We start from the raw sequence: 20,857 nt of genomic DNA, 5'->3' as shown, positions 1-20,857 counted from the left end.
GAGTTGTCAATGGTTAACCATAAGTCACCTGATGTAGGTGCTGGGAACTGAAAAGATTTCTCTCTTTCTGCCATATCATCTCTTGTGCCCCTTTTGAACAGTTCTTTGCAGGCATTTCAGTTGAACTCTTCTCTCCTTGGCTTGCTAGTGATTTTCAGAATGTGCGTAGATTTGAGGCTCTAAGTAGATGTGTGGGTTTGACAGCCTCAGACCTGTGGGAAAATGGCAGTGCCTTCCCTAAAGGTTAGGTTCATGGAAACGGCAGCATCCCTTCTTGATCTGAGTATGTGCAGAAAATCTCCATTGTAGCTTCCTCCCTCCACTTGATAGTGGCTTGAAGACTGCTCCTCTACAGAGACAGTTCCTTTGCAGAAAAAGCTCCTACCAATCGTCTGTTTCCTTGTTCAACTGTATATGGTAACACCCCCTCCCTGTTCAGTTGTGTATAATAACACCCCCTCCCTGTTCAACTGTATATTATAATACCCCCTGTTCAGCTGTATATAATAACACCCCCTCCCCGTTCAACTGTATAACATCCCCTCCCTGTTCAACTGTATAATACCCCCTGTTCAGCTGTATATAATAAGCTTCTTGGGTACTGTTGCTTTTCCCTCAGCCCAGTGTACCGATCTCAGCTTCTCTGTGTGTTTTCGTGTTTATCCCTTTTTCATTCCCAGCCTTGACCGTAAGAAAATGGGAGCTGTCTGTAAGCCTAGGCTAGATTCAAATTCAGAGATCAGCCTGCCTTTGCCTCCCAAGTGTTGAGATTAGAGGCGTGCACTACCATACCCAGCATTAAAGATTGTTTTTGAAACATTAAAAATAAAATTTCTGAATCACTTTAAAACTTAAATATGATTATAATTATAGATGATTTAATGTGTTGTGTTTGTATTCACCCTTTTAGCCAGCTGATTCTGTTCACATTACAAATGATGATGAAAGATTCCTACACAATCTTATTGTGGAGGAGAAAGAGAAAGACAGCTTTACTACTGTGGTTATTACAGGAGTGCAACCAGAGCACATACAGTACTTGAAAAATTATTTCCATCTTTGGACACGACAGTTAACGTAAGTAATTTGGTTCAAGAAATGTTCCTGCTTACCTTTTTTTTGTTGTTGTTGTTCTGTTTTGTTTTTGAGACAGGGTATTGCTATGTACCCCACCTGACCTGGAACCCTTCCCATTTTCTTCCTTCCTGACTTCCAGGCATGGGACTCCACACCTGACTTAAAATTTACCCATTGCCTCCTACTTTAAGACAGAAAATAATTAGAGATATATTGAAGTCTCTTTGGTCCAGTTTTCTTCATATTGGTACATTGTGCACTGTTCTGATGTTGATTTTTAAAGGGTTATTCATTCACTCATTCAAAAATGAAATAGATTGCTGCAAAGTAAAGAACAACTGGAGAGTTAATCATGCTCATGAAAATCGTTTCAGTCACACTGTTTGCTTCTTTCCACAGGTGTAATGTAAACTTCCATACTGTAGTTCTGGATTTTTGTTTTCCCCCACTGTAATCTTTTGATTCACGCCTACATCTATATCTTCAGTGTCTACACGAATATCTACTACATAGTAATAAATGTGTGACAGATTAATACATTCTGTCAGTGAAATAAGAAATGCACAAACATAGCCGGGAGGTAGTAGCGCACACCTTTAATCCCAGCACTCGGGAGGCAGAGCCAGGTGGATCTCTGTGAGTTCGAGGTCAGCCTGGGCTACCAAGTGAGCTCCAGGAAAGGTGCAAAGCTACACAGAGAAACCCTTTCTCAAAAAAAAAAAAAAAAAAAACAAAGAAAAAAGAAATGCACAAACATTCCGTAAAATGTTCCATGTTAATAATTAATAATAAATACTAAAATATTATTGTATTATTCCAATAAATCCTGATTCTATATATCTCATTCACCAAATCAGAAGACTTACTGAAGTTTTTCCTGTATCTCTAAATATTTACTCTTAGTAGATTATTTACACAGTTTTCATTTAGTCTGGAATACTGACTCTTTTTAAATGGGTATATCTTCACAAAATTAATAATTAAAAATCATCTAATATTTACTCCAAAGTCTTTTATACTTAAGTCTTTATTATATACATGTACATATTAATAGAGTGTACATTTTTGTTTTTTATAGAAAATAAAATTGACTCTTAGGAATACCATTTTTTCTTGAAATTTCTGTTTATTGCCTGACATATTTATATAAGAAATTTGGATTTTCACCGGGCAGCGGTGGAGGACACCTTTAATCCCAGCACTTGGGAGGCAGAGCCAGGAGGATCTCTGTGAGTTCAAGGCCAGCCTGGTCTACAGAGCGAGATCCAGGACAGGCACCAAAACTACATAGAGAAAACTCTGTCTCAAAAAAAAACCAAACAAAACAAAAACAAAAAAAAAGGAAATTGGATTTTCTTTTCTAAGTATATAGTAGCTACCCTTTATGGTTTCCTTCTACTGAAGAAATTGTTTATATAAAATAAAGAATAATATATCCTGTTTTGTTCTTTAGCTTATTTTATTCTTCAGAATAGACAATCATTAAAGTATAGTCTCAAACATTGACGATTTTGAAGAAAAATACAATGTTTTAGTGGTTTCCTTTATGTTAGTATTATTTTGAAGAGTAGCTAGGGTGATAATGTTATTCCCTCTGCCTTTCTCCCTTCCTCTTTCCCAATCTTTCTTTAGAGATAGATTCTCACTATGTATCTCAGCTGGCCTGGAATTTACAATCCTCATACCTCTGCCTGTCAGTCCTGGGATTACAGGTGTGTACTACCACGCCTGGCAAACCTAATTTTTTTTTTTTAATTTATGAGAAGGAATTCTGTAAATTTCTACTTGAGGAATAATCAGAAATATTTTAATGTTTTAAATAAACAAAATACAATTTTGTTTAACCTTTATTTAAAAAATAAGGCAGCAAAGATTTCTAGTGCTTTTTAATGGAGTTTTGTTGAATTTATTAACTTTTTAAAATGTTGTTATAGATCAATTGTGTATCTGAATCTGTAAGTGGAAATGTAATGCTTTGATTTCAGAGGTTATTTTACCATTGGAATATTGTTTTAAAAAATGCTGGAGTGCATGGCTAGGTAGTGTAGCTTAATGGTAGATGGCCCCTTTAGCATGTGTGAGACTTCAGCATTTCATCTCCAACGATCAAGTGCTTAACTAGGAAGTGTATCAAACTGTGGGAAAAATTTTTTTTGAAGATGTGAACTATGGTTCTGTGTTAATAAATTATAATGTTATTCTTTATTTTAGGCATATTTATCATTACTATATTCATGGACCAAAAGGAAATGAAATAAATACAGCTAAAGAAGTTGGACCTTCCAGTAATATTGATATTGAAGTAAGCAAAAGTCTACCTTAGGATATTACAAATTATTATCCCAAATGATACTGAATACCAAAAGTTAGTCAGTAATTAAACAGATTTGCTCTCCTTGTTTTTTCATCAAATTTCTTTGGTTGTTTGAATACCTAATGAAGAGATGGTTCTTAGATGTATTTTTGTACCCTTAGATATGGCCCTTGGTTTCCCTTTTATTCACTTTTCTGTGGATATGAGAATTGTGGTTGAATATAATGCTTTTGAAAGCAAGGAGAGAGAGAGGTTTTTCTGTTTATGGCATCTTATTTGTTCATGAAAGTCTTGTGGTACACAGAACATTTTAATACTGGGTTCTGCAGTTCCTTGTCTAAACACCGTGAGGAATCTCATGTAAAATGTTCTACTTCGTATCTCTAGCAAGAAAGCTTAAATATAATATGCTTATGACGTATCTGTCCTTCAGTGCTGATTTACTCCTTTCTATTTTATTATCGTGTAGTCTTTACTGAGTTTTGATCCATGCATAAATATGTATAATTTGTTAACTAGATGATTACTTTACAGATGAATGTAGTCTTGCCTATTCTGTGGTTGGAGCTTGGCTATGAAAAGTAAAGTTACCATAGAATTTAATTATTTCTATTTTATTTTTATTTTAGATTTCTTTGTTTGAAAAAGGAAAGACACCTAAGATTGTCAACCTAAAGGAAATAAAAGACGACATGCAGACATTGTACATAAACACAGCATCTGACAGTTTTGAGTTCAAGGCTCACGTGGAAGGAGATGGTGTGGTTGAAGGGGTTATCCGGTATCACCCCTTCTTATATGATAGAGAAACGTACCCTGATGATCCATGCTTTCCATCAAGTATGTTCATCTGATCTGTAATCCGAAAATAGAATGTGGTGATTTATGATAGTATTCTCTAAATGATTTCCAGTTGGGCTAGTAAGACTAGATAAAAGTTCTAACAGTTTTTCTTTATGTACTGTTAGTGTTTATCATTTTTATAACTACTGGTAGTCTTTTGTTTTAAAATATATTTATGAACTTTATGTGTATTTATTAAATTTTTATATTCATACAATCACATTTACTCCTGTTTTCTATTGTACTTTTTGTCTTTTGCTTTGTTTTATTTTATTTATTTATTTATTTATTTATTTATTTATTTATTTATTTATTTATTTATGTTTTTTTTCAAGACAGGGTTTCTCTGTGTAGCTTTGTGCCTTTCCTGGAACTTACTTGGTAGTCCAGGTTGGCCTCGAACTCACAGAGATCCACCTGGCTCTGCCTCCCAAGTGCTGGAATTAAAGGCGTGCGCCACCACTGCCCAGCAATTTTTTAAAAATATTTATTTATTTTATGTATGCAAGTGACCTGTCTTCATGCACACCAGGAAAGGGAATCAGATTCCATTACAGATGGTTGTGAGCCACCATGTAGTTGCTGGGAATTGAACTCAGGTCCTCTGGAAGAGCAGCCAATGCTCTTAACCACTGAGCCATCTCTCCAGCCTTGTCTTACTTTTGTAAAGCTTTTTACACGTTAAGTTTTTGTTTTTGTTTTTTTAATGATCCTGTAGGGTTTGGCCTTTTTTTTTGTTGTTGTTATTTTATATGTAATATGTGTGTGTCCGCGCTTGCATGCTAAGATAGGTATTTAACTTAATATTTTCCATATAATATTCATTTACTTAAAGTAACAAAAACAATATCCAGTGAGTTTATTGGCGATTGAGTTGAAAAAAAAAATTATATTTGATACAGGGTCTGACCTGTAACTAGGAAACAGTTGTGTTACCTTCTCTGTTGAGGTATGTTACATACCTCATGTACCACCATGCTGAGGTTGTGTTGCAGTAATATAATACTTTAATTATCCTTAGTTTTCTGACCTATGTCCTATCTTTGTCATTCTTCTATTTTGTTATTTTAGACAAACAACTCCCTATTTTGTGTTGACATATGTAAAACGAGTTTGTTTGTTTCAGTGATTATAAGGGTTAAATAAGAAACTGAGGCTGGGTGTAGTGGTGTAGTCTATAATCCAACACTTGTGAGGCTGAACTAGAATGAATGTTCATGGCCAGCATGGACTACATGACAAGACTGTTTTGAAAAGAAAGGGAGGGAGGGATAGAGAGAAAGGAGGGAAATTAAGGTCAGTCCTTAGAATAGTGCTCAGGTGAGCTGGAGAGATGGCTCAGTGGTTAAGAGCACTGGCTGCCTGCTCTTCCAGGGGTCCTGAATTCAATTCCCAGCAACCACATGGTAGCTCACAACCATCATGATGGGATCTGATATCCTCTTCTGGAATGCAGACATACATGCAGACAGCACTCACACATTAACAAAATACATAAATAAAATGAAGAAAAGAAATAAAGAATAGTGCTCAGACATGATGTAGTACCTCAGTGCAAGCAGTGCCTGTTACTCAGTGGTTCCATCTCCTGGGAGCCTCTGATCCCCACCAAACTTGCCATGTCTGGGGTTTTGTTTTTGGTTTTTTTGTAATCTTCTAGACAGAGTGATACAGTTCTTCAAGTGATGATGACGATCAGGGAAATTCTTTTAAGACCAAAGTGGCTTGGCTTGATTGAAACTTTCTTACAAGTTTTTTTTTTGGGAGGTGAAGGCTTTATTTAGGTAGATTACTTAATACCAGTATGTGCTAATATATCAGAAACATAATGCTTAATTTATCTGGTTATTTAAGAATACATTCATAAAAAGCACAATACTATTGATGATTGTACTAATTTGTTCTTGATGTATGGTAGAGTATCATTTCCTGTTGGTCTGAATCCAGTCTTTGGAAACATCATAGTTTATATAAAGTTAAATTGAGTACTCTTGACTAATTTGTGTAAAATTGATGAATTTGCTGCTATTTGACACTGGAGATTTTCACATGAGCATTGCTAGCTGTTTTGTTTTGTTTTGTTTTGTTTTGTTTTTTTCAAGACAAGGTTTCTCTGTGTAATGGCCTTGGCTGTCTTGGAACTCCCTCTGTAGACCAGGCTGGACTCACATTCAGAGAGAAGAGAGAAGGTCTGCTGCCCACGCCTGCCTCCCGAGTGCTGGGGTTAAAGGCATGCTCTGCTGCTGCCGCTGCCGCCGCCGCCGCTGCACCGTGTGGTGCTAGCTTTATAGAATTGCCGCAGTTGTGGTTCAGGTGCAGATTTCAAGAGCCTGTTTGTGGAGAAGAGGAAGTCACTGTAGGAAAAATCCTTTGTTTGATGTATAATTAGAAAAAAAAAATAGAACTAACTTTAAAAGCCGAGCATGGTGGCACATGCTTTTAATCCCAGCACTTAGGTGGCAGAGGCAGGTGGGTTTCTGAGTTGATGCTGGCCTCTTCTCTGTAGTGAATTTCAGGACAGCCAGGACTACGTAGAAAATCCCTGTCAAAATAAACTGAAACAAACAAACAATTAACAACACTAAAGGAAAGAAAAGAAAGAAAGAGCTTTAAAGATCACAATCTTGTCAGCTAGTGTGATACTCCTACTTCATATTAGATAGTATGTAGGTAATCATTTATATTAACTATGAACTCTTAAATCTTTTTAACTAAAAATTTTCTGTTGCGATTTGAATGACTGTATGCGGTATTTCTCTGAAGTCACTTTAATATGCCCTTACAGAAATTGATGTCACAGTAGTAAAAAATGGTCCTGCTTTATGGACATGAAAATGTTGTCTCACCCTTTTACTGTAGAATTAAGAGATGAAGAAGATGATGATGATTGCTTCATTCTTGATAAAGCAGCGAGAGGGAAGAGACCTATTTTTGAGTGCTTTTGGAATGGACGGTTAATACCATATACATCAGTTGAAGAGTAAGTTTTCATTGTTATGGATTAGATTTTTTAACCTAACCTTTTTTTAATTGAAAATAGATTTTTTTTTACATATTATATTCTGATTATAGTTACTTCTTCCCCAATTCCTCCAAGATCCTCGCACCCACCCACCTGAATCCACATCCTTTCTTGCTCTTTCTCTTATTAGAAAGCAAGCAGGCATCTAAAAAAAGAAAGAAAGAAAAAAAAAATCAGGTAAAATAAAAACAAACCTGAACAGGACAAGACAATGAGTAGGAAAAGAGATAATCAAAGAAAAGGCACAAAAAACACATATAGGCACATAGACACACATATTCACACACACAGAAATCACATAAAAATACAAAGCCAGAAACCATAATATATATGCAAAAGACCTGTAAGGTCAACAAAAATCTTTGTAAACGCCTACACAAAGCATAATGAGACAAAATAAAAACAAAAATCCTCTAAACTCCAAAAATGCCATTGAGTTCATTCTGTGTTGGCCATCTGCTGCTGGGCTTGGGGCCTGCTCTTAAGTGTGGTTTGTATACCCAGTGAGACTCTGTTGGGGAAAGCTAATTTTTTCTTTACAAATGATTATTAATTGGAGATAACTTCTGGGTTAAGATGAGGGCGTGTGTCCACTTCCCCTCTCAGCACCGGGACCCCATCTGGCGTTCACCTGTGCATGCTGCCACGGTCTCACTGAGTTCAGGTCCCTGTGTGTCAGTCCTACTGTGTCTAGAAGGCACTGGTGTCTTCCATTCCCTCTGGTTCTTACACTCCTTCCGCCCCCTCTTTTGAATAGTTCCCTGAGCCCTGAGGTATTGTAGGTTGTTGTTTGGCTCTTTTGGGGGGTCCACCACCCAGCTCAAATAAATCACACACAGAGGCTTATTCTTACTTATGAATGCCTGGCCTTAGCTTGGCCTAGTTTCTAACCTTAAATTAACCAGTCTATCTTTTGCCTCCGGGCTTTTCCTGTTTCTAACTTCTGTAAATCTTACTCTTACTCTGTGGCTTGCTGTGTACCTGGGTGGCTGGCCCCTGGAGTCTTCCTCCTTTGGATGCTCGATCTTCTTTCTTTCCAGATTTCTCTCTGTATATATTCTCTCTGCCTGCCAGACCTGCCTATCCTTTCTCCTGCCTTGCTATCGGCCAGTTCTTTATTAGATCATCAGGTGTTTTAGACAGGCACAGTAACACAGCTTCACAGAGTTAAACAAATAGAACATAAACAAAAATAACACACCTTAAAATATTCTACTACACTGAGGGGAGGGATTTGTTGGAGACATCCCATTTAGGACTGAGTGTCCCAGGGTCCTTCACTCTCTGCACACTGTCCAGTTGTAGATCTCGGTATTTGTTCCCATCTACTGTAGGAGGAAAGCAGCTGTGATGGCTGAGCATGACACTGATCTATGAGGACAGCAGAATGTCATTAGGAGTCATTTTGTTGCTGTGTTCCTTTAGCAGAACAACAGTAGTATTTGGTCTTTGCTTAGATCCATGACCTGCCTAGTCTCAGGTTCTAGGCCACATGTGCTGCATAAAGCATGGATTCTGCTCATGGAGTGGGCCTTAAATCCAACCAGAGAGTGGTTGGCTGCTCCTGCAACTTCTGTGCTCCTCCTGTTGCATCGGCATATGTTGTGGGCAAGTCACCATTGTCGATCAGAGGGTTTGTAACAGGGTCGGTGTGGGCCTTTCTCCTCGGGCAGTGTGCAGAGTACCTTCCGGTACCGTGAGCACTAGTCAGTGGAGGTGAAGGCTCTGGGTATGCACCAGCTTGACTTGGCTGTGTTCAGTGAGTTATGTAGATGTTATCTTCAGCAGTAGGGCCTTACCATCAGTTTCTGGAAAGCAACCAACAGCCTTGGCAATAGCCTAGGTAGGTTGGGGGTTTCCATTGGGCCCCTTTAGCTAACTCAGTTTCATGTAACCTATTCCTGACACTGGAGGTTCTATTTCATGGCTAGAGATATCTAGTTGGTGCTCTGTCTCCCTGTTTGGTGATTCCATTTAGATTTCTCTTGTATATGTATATATTTTAAGATGCTTTTACTGTAGTACGTTTCCATATGGCCCCTCAAATGGCTCTTAGTTTTAACTATCTCTCCCTGTATTTCCTCCCTTATCTCCCTCTTTCTTTCCTCTCTTCATTTAATCCTCCTGCGCTAGGTCTCATCACCCCATCCATCCCCAAGTGTCTATTTTGTTTCCCCTTCCTAGGGAGATTCCCTTCCCTGCCTCTAGTCATTTAATCTATACCTAACCTCTGTGGTTATCCAGATTATAGCTGGTTATTGAAGAATTAACATCTTATATCCACATATAAGAAAATACATACATACCATGAATTTTCTAGCTCTATTTACCTGCAAGTTTCATTGTTCCCTCCCTCCCTCCCTCCCTCCTTCCCTCCCTCCCTCCCTCCCTCCCTCCCACAGCTGAATAATATCCTGTTGTGTAATTGTACCACATTTTCTTCATCTATTCATCTGTTGAGGACATCTAGGCTGTTTCCAATTTCTGGCTATTATGAATAAAGCAGCAGTGAACATGGATGAGCAAATGTCTCTGTAGTAGGATGTAGAGTTCTTAGGGCACATGCCCAAGAGTGGTATAGCTGGACCTTGAGGTACACCGATTCCCAGCTTCCTGAGGAACTGCCACACTGATCTCCATAGTGGCTGTACAAATATGTACTCCCACTGGCAATGGATGAGTTCCCCTTACCCTACATCCTTGCCAGCATTAGCTGTCATTCATTTTATTGATCTTGGCTATTCTGACTGGTTTAAGGAGAAATCTCAAAGTAGTTTTGATTTGCATTTCCCTGATGGTTAAGGATGTTGGACATTTTTAAAAGTGTTTCTCAGCTATTTGAGTTTCCTCTTTTGATAATTCTCTGTTTAGCTATGTACCTCATTTTAAAAATTGAGTTGTTTTCGGGGCTGGAGAGATGGCTCAGAGGTTCAGAGCACTGGCTGCTCTTCCAGAGGTCCTGAGTTCAATTCTCAGCAACCACATGATGGCTCACAACCGTCTATGATGGTATATGGTGCCCTCTTCTGTCATACATGCAGAACACTGTATGTATACATAATAAATAAATACATCTTTAATAAAAAAAAATTGAGTTTTCTTGATGTTCAGTTATTTCAGTTCTTTATATATTTTTAGATACTATCCATGTATTGGATGCATAGTTGATAAAAATCTTTTCCCATTCTGTAGGATGTTGCTTTGTCCAAATTATGGTGTCCTTTGCCATGTAGACAGTTTTGAGTTCCATGAAGTCCCATTTATTAATTGTTGATACTAGTGCCTGCCTTAACTGTTCTGTTCAGAAAGTCTGTTCCTGTGCCAATGAGTTCAAGGTTATCCCCTGCTTTCTCTTCTGCCAGGTTCAAGATTCTGTTTTTAAGTTGAGGTCTTTGATCTATTTGGAGTTGAGTTTTATGCAGGATGATAAGTGTGGATCTATTTGGATTCTTCTAATCACAGCCATCCAGTTTAACCACCACCATTTGTTGAAGATGTTGTCTTTTTCCAGTATGTTATTTCTGGTTTCTTTGTCAAAAATATCAGGTGTCCCTAGGTGTGTGGATTTATGTCTGGATCTTCAATTTGATTCCATTTATCAATATGTCAATGTTTATGCCAATCCCATGCTATTTTTATTACTATTGCTCTGTAGTACAGTTTTGTTGTTGGTGGTGGTGGTTTTTGTTTGTTTGTTTTTGGTGTTTTTTTTTTTTTTTTTTTTTTTTGAGACAGGATTTCTCTGTGTAGTTTTGGTGCCTGTCCTGGATCTTGCTCTGTAGACCAGGCTGCCTCGAACTCACAGAGATCCGCCTGGCTCTGCCTCTTGAGTGCTGGGATTAAAGGCGTGCGCCACCAACGCCCGGCTGTAGTACATTTTTAAATAAGGGATGGTGATACACCAGCAGTTATTTTTATCATCCCACTCTGAAATCTAAGGATTGTTTTAACTGTCCTGATTTTGTGGTGTTTCCATATGAAGTTGAGAATTGCCCTTTCATGATCTGTGAAGAATTGTGTTGGAGTTTTGATGGGGAAATGCATCTATAGATTGCTCTTGAATGACCTTTTTTGTTTTTTGTTTGTTTGTTTGTTTTCTTTACTTGCTTGGAGATACCCCAATATATTTTATATTATTTGAAGCTATTGTAAAAGGTTTTGTTTCTCTGATTGCTTTCTTGGTCCATTTGTGATTTGTATATAGGAGGTCTACTCATTTTTGAGAGTTAATTTTTTATTCAGCTACTTTGCTGAAAATGTTTATCAGCTGTGGGAATTCCCCAGTGGAATTTTAAAAAATGATTTATTTTTATTTTGTGTGCCTTGGTGTTTTGCCCACATGTATGTCTGTATGAGAGTGTCAGATCCCCTGGAACTGGAGATATAGACAGTTATAAGCCATCATGTGGGTGCTGGGAATTAACCCAGGTTCTCTGGAAGAACAGCCAGTGTTCTTAACTGCTGAGCTATCTCCACAACCCCATCCCTCCCCAGTGGAATATTTCAAGTCACTTGCGAATACTAGCATATCATCTGCAAATAAAGATACTTTGACTTCTTCCTTGATCTTCTTTAGTGTCTTAATTGCTCTAGCTAAGATTACTTTAAGTACTATATTGAATATAGTGCTTTTCTTTTTTGTTCCTGATTTTAGTAGAATTGCTTTTAGTTTCTCTCCATTTAAGTTGATGTTGGCTATGGCTTGCAGTAACTTGCCTTTATTATGTTTAGTTATGTCCTTGTATTCCAATCTCTCCAGGAATTTCATCATGAAGGGTGATAGATTTTTGTCAAAGGCTTTTTTGGTATCCAGTGAGATAATCATGGTTGTTTTCTTTTAATTTATTTATGTGGTAGATTACATTTACTCATTTTCATATATTAAGCCATCCCTGCATCTTTGGGATGAAGCCTACTTGATCATGGTGGATTATCTTTTTGATTTGTTCTTGGATTTGGTTTGAAAGTATTTTGTTAAGTATTTTTGCATCTATGTTCATAAGGGAAATTTGTCCATAATTCTCTTTCATTGTTGAATATGTCATTTGGGTATCAGGATAACTGTGACCTCATAAAATGAATTGGGCAGTGTTCCTTCTGTTTCCATTTTGTGGAATACTTTTAGGAGTATTGACATTGACTCTTCTTTGAAAGTCTGATAGAATTCTGCACTAAAACTTTCTGGCCCTGGGCTTTCTTTGGTTGGGAGACTTATAATTACTGCTTCTGTTTCACTAGCTATTTAAATTGTTTATCTGATCTTCATTTAATTTTGGCAAGTAGTACCGATTGAGAAAATGATCCATTTCTTTTAGATTTTTTTCCCCCAATTTGATGGGAGTACAGGTTTTTAAATACGCTCTTCCAATTTTGTGAATTTCCTGGGTGTCTGTCTTGGCCCATTTTTTATTCAATAGTGAATTGTTCAGTTTCCATGAGTTGGTAAACTTTGTGTTTCTATTGTTGCTGATATCCAGCTTTAATCTATGGTGGTCTTAGAGGATTCCTGATTTTTCCATTTTCTTGTATCTCTTGAGACTTGCTTTGTTTCCAAATGTGTGGACAGTTTTGGAATAAGTTCCATGAGGTGCAGAGAAGAAGGTATATTCTTTTGTGTTTGGGTGAAATGTTTTGCAAATATCTCTTAGGTCCATTTCGTTTATGACATCAGTTAGTTCCAGTCTTTCTCTGTTTAGTTTTTGTCTGGATAGCCTGACTCTTGTTAAGGGTGAAGTCTCCCACTGTCAGTGTGTGAGGTCAGTATGTGACTTTAGCTGTAGTAGTGTTTCTTTTATGAACTTGGGCGCCTTCATGTTTGGTGCATAGATGTTAAGAATTGAAATGTCCTCTTGGTGAATTTTTCCATTGAGTATGTAGTGTCCTTCCCTACCTCTTCTCGTTAGTTTTGATTTGAAATCTATTTTTGTCAGATATTAATATGGCTATACCAGCTTGTTCCTTAGGTCCATTTTCTTGGAATATCTTTTTCCATCCTTTTACCCTGAGGTGATGTCTATCCTTGATGTTAAGGTGTGTTTGTTTGTTTGTTTTAAGGTAAGTTTCTTGGATGCGGCAGAAGGATGGATCTTTGTATCCATTCTTTTAGTTTGTCTTCTTATTGGGAAATTGAGACATTGATGTTGAGAGAGATCAATGATCAGTGTTTATTGATTCCTGTTATTTGTTGTTATGGTATGGGGTTTTTCCCTCTCTTGATTTGTTGGTCTGGGATTATTTATTTCTTGGGTGTAGTTAACCTCTTGGGCTGAGATTTTCCTTCTAGTGCCTTCTATAGAGTTGTATTTGTGAATACTAATTAAATTTGGTTTTATAACGCAATGTTTTCCTTTCTCTATTTGTTGTGATTGAACATTTTGCTGGATATAGTAGTCTGGGCTGGCATCTGTTAACCTACTCTTTATACTGACCAATAATGTTGTTCTGTTCCAGCTTTGACTGGTGTGCTCCTCCTAAGAAGAGAGGGCTTGCCCCAATTGAGTGCTTTAATAGAATATCTGGTGCATTATTCACTAATGACAAATTTCAGGTCAGCACAAATAAACTGACATTTATGGATCTTGAGCTGAAATTGAAAGATAAGAACACCCTTTTTACACGAATTTTAAATGGACAGGTATGCCTTTTAAGTTTCAAGCTTTGAATATTAGCCAATGATCTCTCTTAAATTAAACCAAATGTATACGTTAAGTAGGTTTTTACTAATATTTTATATTTTACTAATACATATTTTATTATATATTTACTAATATACATATTTTACTAATATTTAATATTTAGATTCATTTACCCAAAAGACTTATATGTTTGTTTAAATACTCACTGTTTGTTGAAATAAACATTTAAATATTTTGTGTTTGTGTGTGTATGCAAGTACACATGTGCATGAAGGCCGAAGGAAGGAATCAACTCCCATAGAGCTAGACTTACAAGCAGTGACCCACCCAAAGAGCAGCAAGTGCACTTAATAGCTAAGTTTTTTTCTCCAGCCAGTTTAGCCAGATTTGAATATTATATAATATATATGTGCAATATTACATAGTACCCCATCAGTGTGTGTAACCTTTATGCTTTGATATATTAGTTAAGTTTTTTTTTTTCCCTAAGACTTTGGTGATTTTTTTTTTTTTTTTTTGGAGTTTTTAACTGTTCATCACACTAAAAAAATTTGAAGTTGGTTAAACTGTGTTTGTATAAAATTTACCTGCCTGCCTTTATTAGTCTCCCCCCCCCCCCATAAGAAAGTCTCATGTATGGCAGGCCTACCGCAAACCTTTTATAGCCTAACCTGGCCTTGAACTCTTGATCCTCTCTGGTCCTCCTGCCTCTTACCTCCCAAGTGCTGGAATTACATGCATATGCCGCCATGCCCCACTTCATTAGCCTTAGTATCGAGACTTTGGTATCATCTCCACTTAATACAAATATGTATAATTGTGTTTCATGGGAACTGAACATTAACTACTCTATAAGGCTTTAATGATTTTTTTGTTTGTTCTTGCACATGTTCATGTGCATGTGTGTGCCAGGGCATACATGTAGAGGTCAGAGGGCAACTTGCTAGAGTCAGTTATCTCCTTTCATTATGTGAGTTTTAAACGGAACTTGGGTTTTCAGGCTTGGTGGCAAGTGTCTCTACCGGTTGAGCCACCTCACTGTCCCTTAACTGTGCAATTTTTGTCTTGCTTTGTAAGGTACCAAAGGGGGGGGGCTGTAATTCTGGAATACTTTTGGCTCAAAGGTGATGTGAGATTAATCAGTATTAAAATGCATGCACTGGTAACGAAACAAAATGATTCCATTGGGTAGACATTTTTGAAAGTTTGATAGGATTAATGTGTACTTTCATAACTACACACCTCAGAATCATTTACTTTGCACTATTCTTTCAGTAATGTAATGCTTAGCTGCCAAAAGTACATCACGTAACAGTTTTTATACTCTTTCGTTCTTGTAAGTTAAGTCATTTTCAATTTTGCTTTGTTTTTTTGTATAAACATGGCATAAAGAATGTCATAAGAAAAATCACGCCTTAATTTTATGAAATCCCCTAAATTTGTATAGGAAAAGATCTGGCAAGATATTTTAACATTCACCTAGGTTTCTGACATGTGACATGTGATAGGAAAAGGAAATGAGTGACATTTCTAAGGCTATTTTTGTTTATCAATATTTCATAGAACATTTTAATGTTTTACAGGAGCAGAGAATGAAGATTGACAGAGAATTTGCTTTATGGCTGAAGGACTGTCATGAAAAGTATGACAAACAAATAAAATTTACACTTTTTAAAGGAGTAATTACCCGTCCAGATCTTCCCTCTAAAAAGCAAGGCCCTTGGGCGACATACTCAGCAATAGAGTGGGATGGAAAAATATACAAAGCAGGACAACTGGTAGGTTCGGCTTATGTTCAAATTAAGTTCTTAGTAGAATTGCCAACTAGTTTAGGTGTATTAGAGTTTGTCAACTACAAAAATGCTTAAGTTAGTTTCTATGGAACCTGTAAAGAATGAACAAGAAACCAATTTTAATATACAATTTATGATGTCTTAAAAATCCTGTTTATTGCCAAAGGCTCCATGAGCAAATTATTATTTCTTCTTGTATTAATTTTACTCACGTGGAGTGACAGTGTTGTATTAATGTGTTGTAAAGTAATTTTTGATGTTAGTTTTTTAGTTGTTTTTTGTTGCTGAACGATATTTTCTAATTTTAAATGTATTGTAAATATAACAGAGATTGAAAGTGCTTTGATCTTAGAATATTCTAACCTAAAAATGAAAACAGTAAAAGCATCGGTAAAATATTGAACGAGAAGAGAATCGTAAGGAGAGGAGAGAATTTTGTGAAGTTGGATGATGTTAGGATTTGGAAGAAGAGAGCAAACCATAACATACTTTGGGTTAAAAGGTAGCATTTGGGGCTGGAGAGATGGCTCAGAGGTTAAGAGTACTGACTGCTCTTCCAGAGGTCCTGAGTTCAATTCCCAGCAACCACATGGTGGCTCACAACCATCAATAGTGAGATCTGGTGCCCTCTTCTGGCACACAGGCATACTGTACACATAATAAACAAACTAACAAATAAATCTTTAAAAAAAAAAAAGTAGCATTTAAATTAACCTCAAGCAGAAGAAGCTTGGATATACTCAACAGTTGCAAATTAGAAAGCTGTGCCTTCCCTCCATGACTCTGAGGGGTGCCATCATATAATTAAAGCCCTAGAAGGAACAAGGATGGCTAAAGAATCCGAGGCCTGGGATGTTGATGACATTTATATCAGGACAGAAGGGAGCTGGTGTCTAGACAGGAAGGATATCTAGTGGGATGAAGGGAATTAGGAGAACTAGAGTATCAGGAAGCCAGATGAGTTGTTGCAAGTCAGTTTGTCAACTGCTCCATGGACTTGAGTAATTGCTTTTTAGATTATCTGAGCATGGCCATAAATAATCAGTTCTGAAAAATAGAAAGCTATGACATGTACATATGAACCAAAATAATTTATAGTGGCTTTTGATTTATTTTAAATTCCTGAAGCTGTTGATACTACCTTTTCAAGGGAAGACATGGATTTTGAGTTTTGAGACCCAATGTCACTATGTTGGACTGAGCAATCCAGCGCTCAACTCCAAGTGCCTGGGGTTATAAATAGGCCTGTCACACCTGACTCATAAACAAGTCTTGAGCTAATGTAGTTGATGGGAACGTTAACTTGTCAAAAGTCTACAAGCACATGCTTAACTGTGACATATCTGAATGGAGAAGCTCCTGTCTTAACACAGATTTGCCAGCAATAAGTGCTAAGCCTCACACATCTTACTTGCTTCATTGGTTTGAAGTCATTGTTAATGAATGTTTTTCACATGCATAACAGTTGCATAAAGTAGTTAGTATTAAACCTGTTTTCTCTTAGAAAATATTAATCTGAGTATTTATGCTAAATATTAGGTCAAGACAGTCAAGACACTTCCTCTCTTTTATGGAAGCATAGTAAGATTTTTCCTTTATGGTGATCATGATGGAGAAGTATATGCTACAGGAGGTGAAGTTCAGATCGCTATGGTAAGAAAGCAAGTGACTGACCAAGTCTCTTGGCACCACCTTTATGTAAATATGGCAATAAACATAATGGTATTTTGAAATTGGCTTGCATTTTTTCCTGTTGAATGAAGTGATGTCAGCATAGTTTTCTGTTTCATATTTAATGTTTGTATGTTTTACATATATTTATATATTTTATTAGTATAATAGTGCTTTTATAAAAGGCAAATTTCCACTATGTTCACAGACGAATAATATCACTGGACAGAATTCTATTCTAAGAATAAGTAACTCCAAGATTAAAATAAGTTTTTTCCCCTTAGCTTGTTTCTTGTTATTTGGGTTTTATTAGGATTTTGCAGATTAAATAAAAAAATGAAAATAGTTACTAGAGGTAAAAGGGGAGAACTGATTCTGAGGTCTAAGAGTTGTCCTCCGACCTCCACACGTCCCATGCACATATTTGATACACATACACAGTAATAATAATTTTTAAAGTTAGATTCTTAAGAGTGAAAATGGTTAAGTGTAGGAATAGTTACTCTCATTTGTATACTTAATTAGGATAAAATTGATGTCTTTGAAGGAAATACATGGATTGGTTTGTTTAGTAACTAAGCAACTTAATTTAAATTGTTATCTTTGTAATGTTGGTATAAATTCTTATTCAGGAACCCCAGGCGCTGTATGATGAAATAAAAACTGTACCCATTGCAAAGCTGGATAGGACAGTTGCCGAGAAAACAATTAAAAAATATGTAGAAGATGAAATGGCAAAGTAAGTCAAATTTCAAGAAACAAGGCTAAACAAAATTTAGAATTGGGGTTGGGCACAGTGGCACATGTGGGAGACAGAGGTAGGCGTATCTTTGTGGTTAAAGGCTGGCCTAGCCTACATGGCCAGGTCCAGGCCAGCCAGGCCTCCATAATGATACCCTGTCTCAAAGAAAAATAAATAACAATAGTTATATATACACACACACACACACACACACACACACACACATACACACACATATATACATATATATACACACACAAGTTTTGAATATATAGTATATAGTGCAATATATAATATATAATTTTTGAATGTATAAAGTACAGTTTAGGATTCAAATAATGTGTTTTAATTCAAGAAGTGTAGTGCTATTCAGTATTCTCACATGTGTTATGTGCCCTGAGGTGTGAACTCTTTGACATTAAATATGGAGAGTTGTAGTTAGACAGGAACATTAGAAAAAGAAATCTAAAGTGTCACATTTATTTATACCTTAACATGGGCATTTAAAGGAAATCATTTGGAGTGGCTTACAGCTAGGGAAAACTAGCACTTTCCAAGAAGTAAAGAGCACTGAAAAAGAAATAGCCAATAAGGAAGGAGCAGCTCCCTCCTGTCCCCAGGACACTGAAGTGGGGCCATTGAGGACCAGCCTCTGAGTTACGCTGTATGCTCGGACAGCGTGTATTAATGTAGAGAGGGTCCTACCACCATCACTTTAAAATCCAACAAAAGCAAAGAAGATGAAATAGATGAAATTTCTATTTTTGGATCACGGTAATGATGTTATTTTGTCTTTAAAGGGTATACTTGTACTATAATTGAAGAGAAAAATCACATCTAAGTGCTAATATTAAGATAGATTTTTTTTTATCTTGGCATTTTATTAGACATAGCATAGGTTAGGTTTAGCTTTTCAAAATGTATCAATAGTATCTAATCTACTAATTTTCATATTTCTAATTAACTAAATTCACAAAACATTAATATGCTGGTTTTATAATAGGCTCCCTGATAGATTGTCTGTAACTTGGCCTGAAGGAGATGAATTATTGCCAAATGAAATTAGGCCTGCCGGAACCCCAATTGGTACGTTTTCTAATGTTCCCTCTGTTGGTTTTGTCTTTCTTATAAAAATTTTTGTCTACTTCTCCTATATAGAAAACTATAGAATATTGCAGTGTAACATGAAGATCTTCCAGACTGTTGATGGGTAATTGTGATAGCCTTTCTTTTCATCTGGCCATCCCCACAGGTGCACTGAGGATCGAAATACTAAACAAGAAGGGGGAAGCAATGCAGAAGCTCCCGGGGACAAGTCACGGAGGGTCCAAGAAGCTGCTGGTGGAACTTAAAGTTATACTGCACAGTAAGAGTGTAGATCAGTTTGGGCCTGGAGGGACTAGATGAGAAAGATTGAATGTCTCTCATTTTTGATGACTTGAATCTGGTTAACACAGCAGATTTGGTTAAAGTTAGAAAATAGAAATTAAGGTGCATTCTTCCAAAAGGTCATGTTGGGCAACTCAACTGAGGAATAGTTGAGTGCCCAAGATTCAGGGAATAGTTTTTTGTGGTTTGAGAAGAGGAATCTAATCTGCAAATGCCTATGAGTTGTTCTAGGAATTGGGAGGACATTTCCAGGAATTGGGAAAGGAGAAATGATTTGATCAAATCATATTTAGGACTTTGGCAGGGGCAGACAGATCCCTGTGACTTTGAGGCCAGCCTGCTCTACAGAGCAAGTTCCAAAACAGCCAGGGCTACACAGAGAAACCAAAAACCAAAACAAAAAACTAAAAAACTTAGGACTTTTAGAACCAAAGTTATATTTGGAGGGAGGCGGTTGTATGAAACCACAGCTGGTGTGCAGCTTGTGGGTAGCTGCCCTGCAGAGCACAGCTAACTCTGCTATAGTGAATGGCTAACTACCACAGCACTGTTGGGTCATTTTAAGGTCATATGAGGTATTACAGGTATGCTAGGCATAATTTAAAGTACATAGACGAGTCCCTTATGGTTGTTTATTCTGGTAATCTCAGCATTGAGGAGGCTGAGGCAGATGAATTATTGCAAGTTTGAGGCCACCCTGGCCTATATAGTGAGTCCCAGGCCAGCCTGGGCTACATTTTTTTTTTTAAGGTTTATTTATTTATTATGTATACAGTGTTCTGCCTGCATGACAGAAGAGGGCGCCAGATCTCATTACAGATGGTTGTGAGCCACCATGTGGTTGCTGGGAATTGAACTCGGGACCTCTAGAAGAGCAGCCAGGCCTCTTAACCGCTGAGCCATCTATCTCTCCAGCCCTGGGCTACATTTTGATACCTGTCTAAAAACAAAACAAAGTCACCCAAAAGAATAAAACTTATATGGAAAATCTTGTAACAGTTTCATTATGTTCTTTGCTTGTTTGAGTTATTGTAAATTTTTTTTTTTTTTTAAATTCTGATTGATCATTCTTCCTAATATATTATTTAAATGTCATGTGAAAGGCAGTATTCAGGCTAGGCTTGATTTTTTTTTTTTTTTTTTTTTTTTTGTATTTCTAAATTTTTTAAGGTACAGTTGATTAGTGCTCTGTAATAATGCTCAGTGAGGGGGAAGGAAGGAGTTTTAATGTATGGAATTTGATCTTTTTAACACAATTGGTTTTTGTTTTTATTTTCCTTTGGCAAGCTCCTTTATGTTTATCCTATGTCGATGGATATCTTTTATTATTAGTTACAAATTTTCTAATAGGGGATACCCTAGAATCTCAGA

The 20,857-nt window shown here is 36.9% G+C and overlaps 1 protein-coding gene across 1 annotated transcript in view; it reads left to right on the top strand.

Annotated features, from left to right (window-relative positions):
• Smchd1 (structural maintenance of chromosomes flexible hinge domain containing 1) overlaps nucleotides 1–20,857 on the top strand; it is a 153,866-nt gene that overhangs the window by 35,374 nt on the left and 97,635 nt on the right. The window contains exons 8-17 of the mRNA XM_028874083.2: nucleotides 911–1,077; nucleotides 3,289–3,379; nucleotides 4,021–4,231; nucleotides 7,094–7,214; nucleotides 13,707–13,890; nucleotides 15,475–15,669; nucleotides 17,224–17,337; nucleotides 17,988–18,094; nucleotides 19,101–19,183; nucleotides 19,350–19,463. Coding sequence (XP_028729916.1) covers nucleotides 911–1,077; nucleotides 3,289–3,379; nucleotides 4,021–4,231; nucleotides 7,094–7,214; nucleotides 13,707–13,890; nucleotides 15,475–15,669; nucleotides 17,224–17,337; nucleotides 17,988–18,094; nucleotides 19,101–19,183; nucleotides 19,350–19,463 — 1,387 coding nt within the window. The remainder of the gene's footprint in view (nucleotides 1–910; nucleotides 1,078–3,288; nucleotides 3,380–4,020; nucleotides 4,232–7,093; nucleotides 7,215–13,706; nucleotides 13,891–15,474; nucleotides 15,670–17,223; nucleotides 17,338–17,987; nucleotides 18,095–19,100; nucleotides 19,184–19,349; nucleotides 19,464–20,857) is intronic.

This window comes from Peromyscus leucopus, chromosome 13, assembly GCF_004664715.2.
Source record: "Peromyscus leucopus breed LL Stock chromosome 13, UCI_PerLeu_2.1, whole genome shotgun sequence".
NCBI lineage: Eukaryota > Metazoa > Chordata > Mammalia > Rodentia > Cricetidae > Peromyscus > Peromyscus leucopus.
Note: the sequence above shows the minus strand (reverse complement) of the source record. Positions and strands in the feature narration are given on the sequence as shown.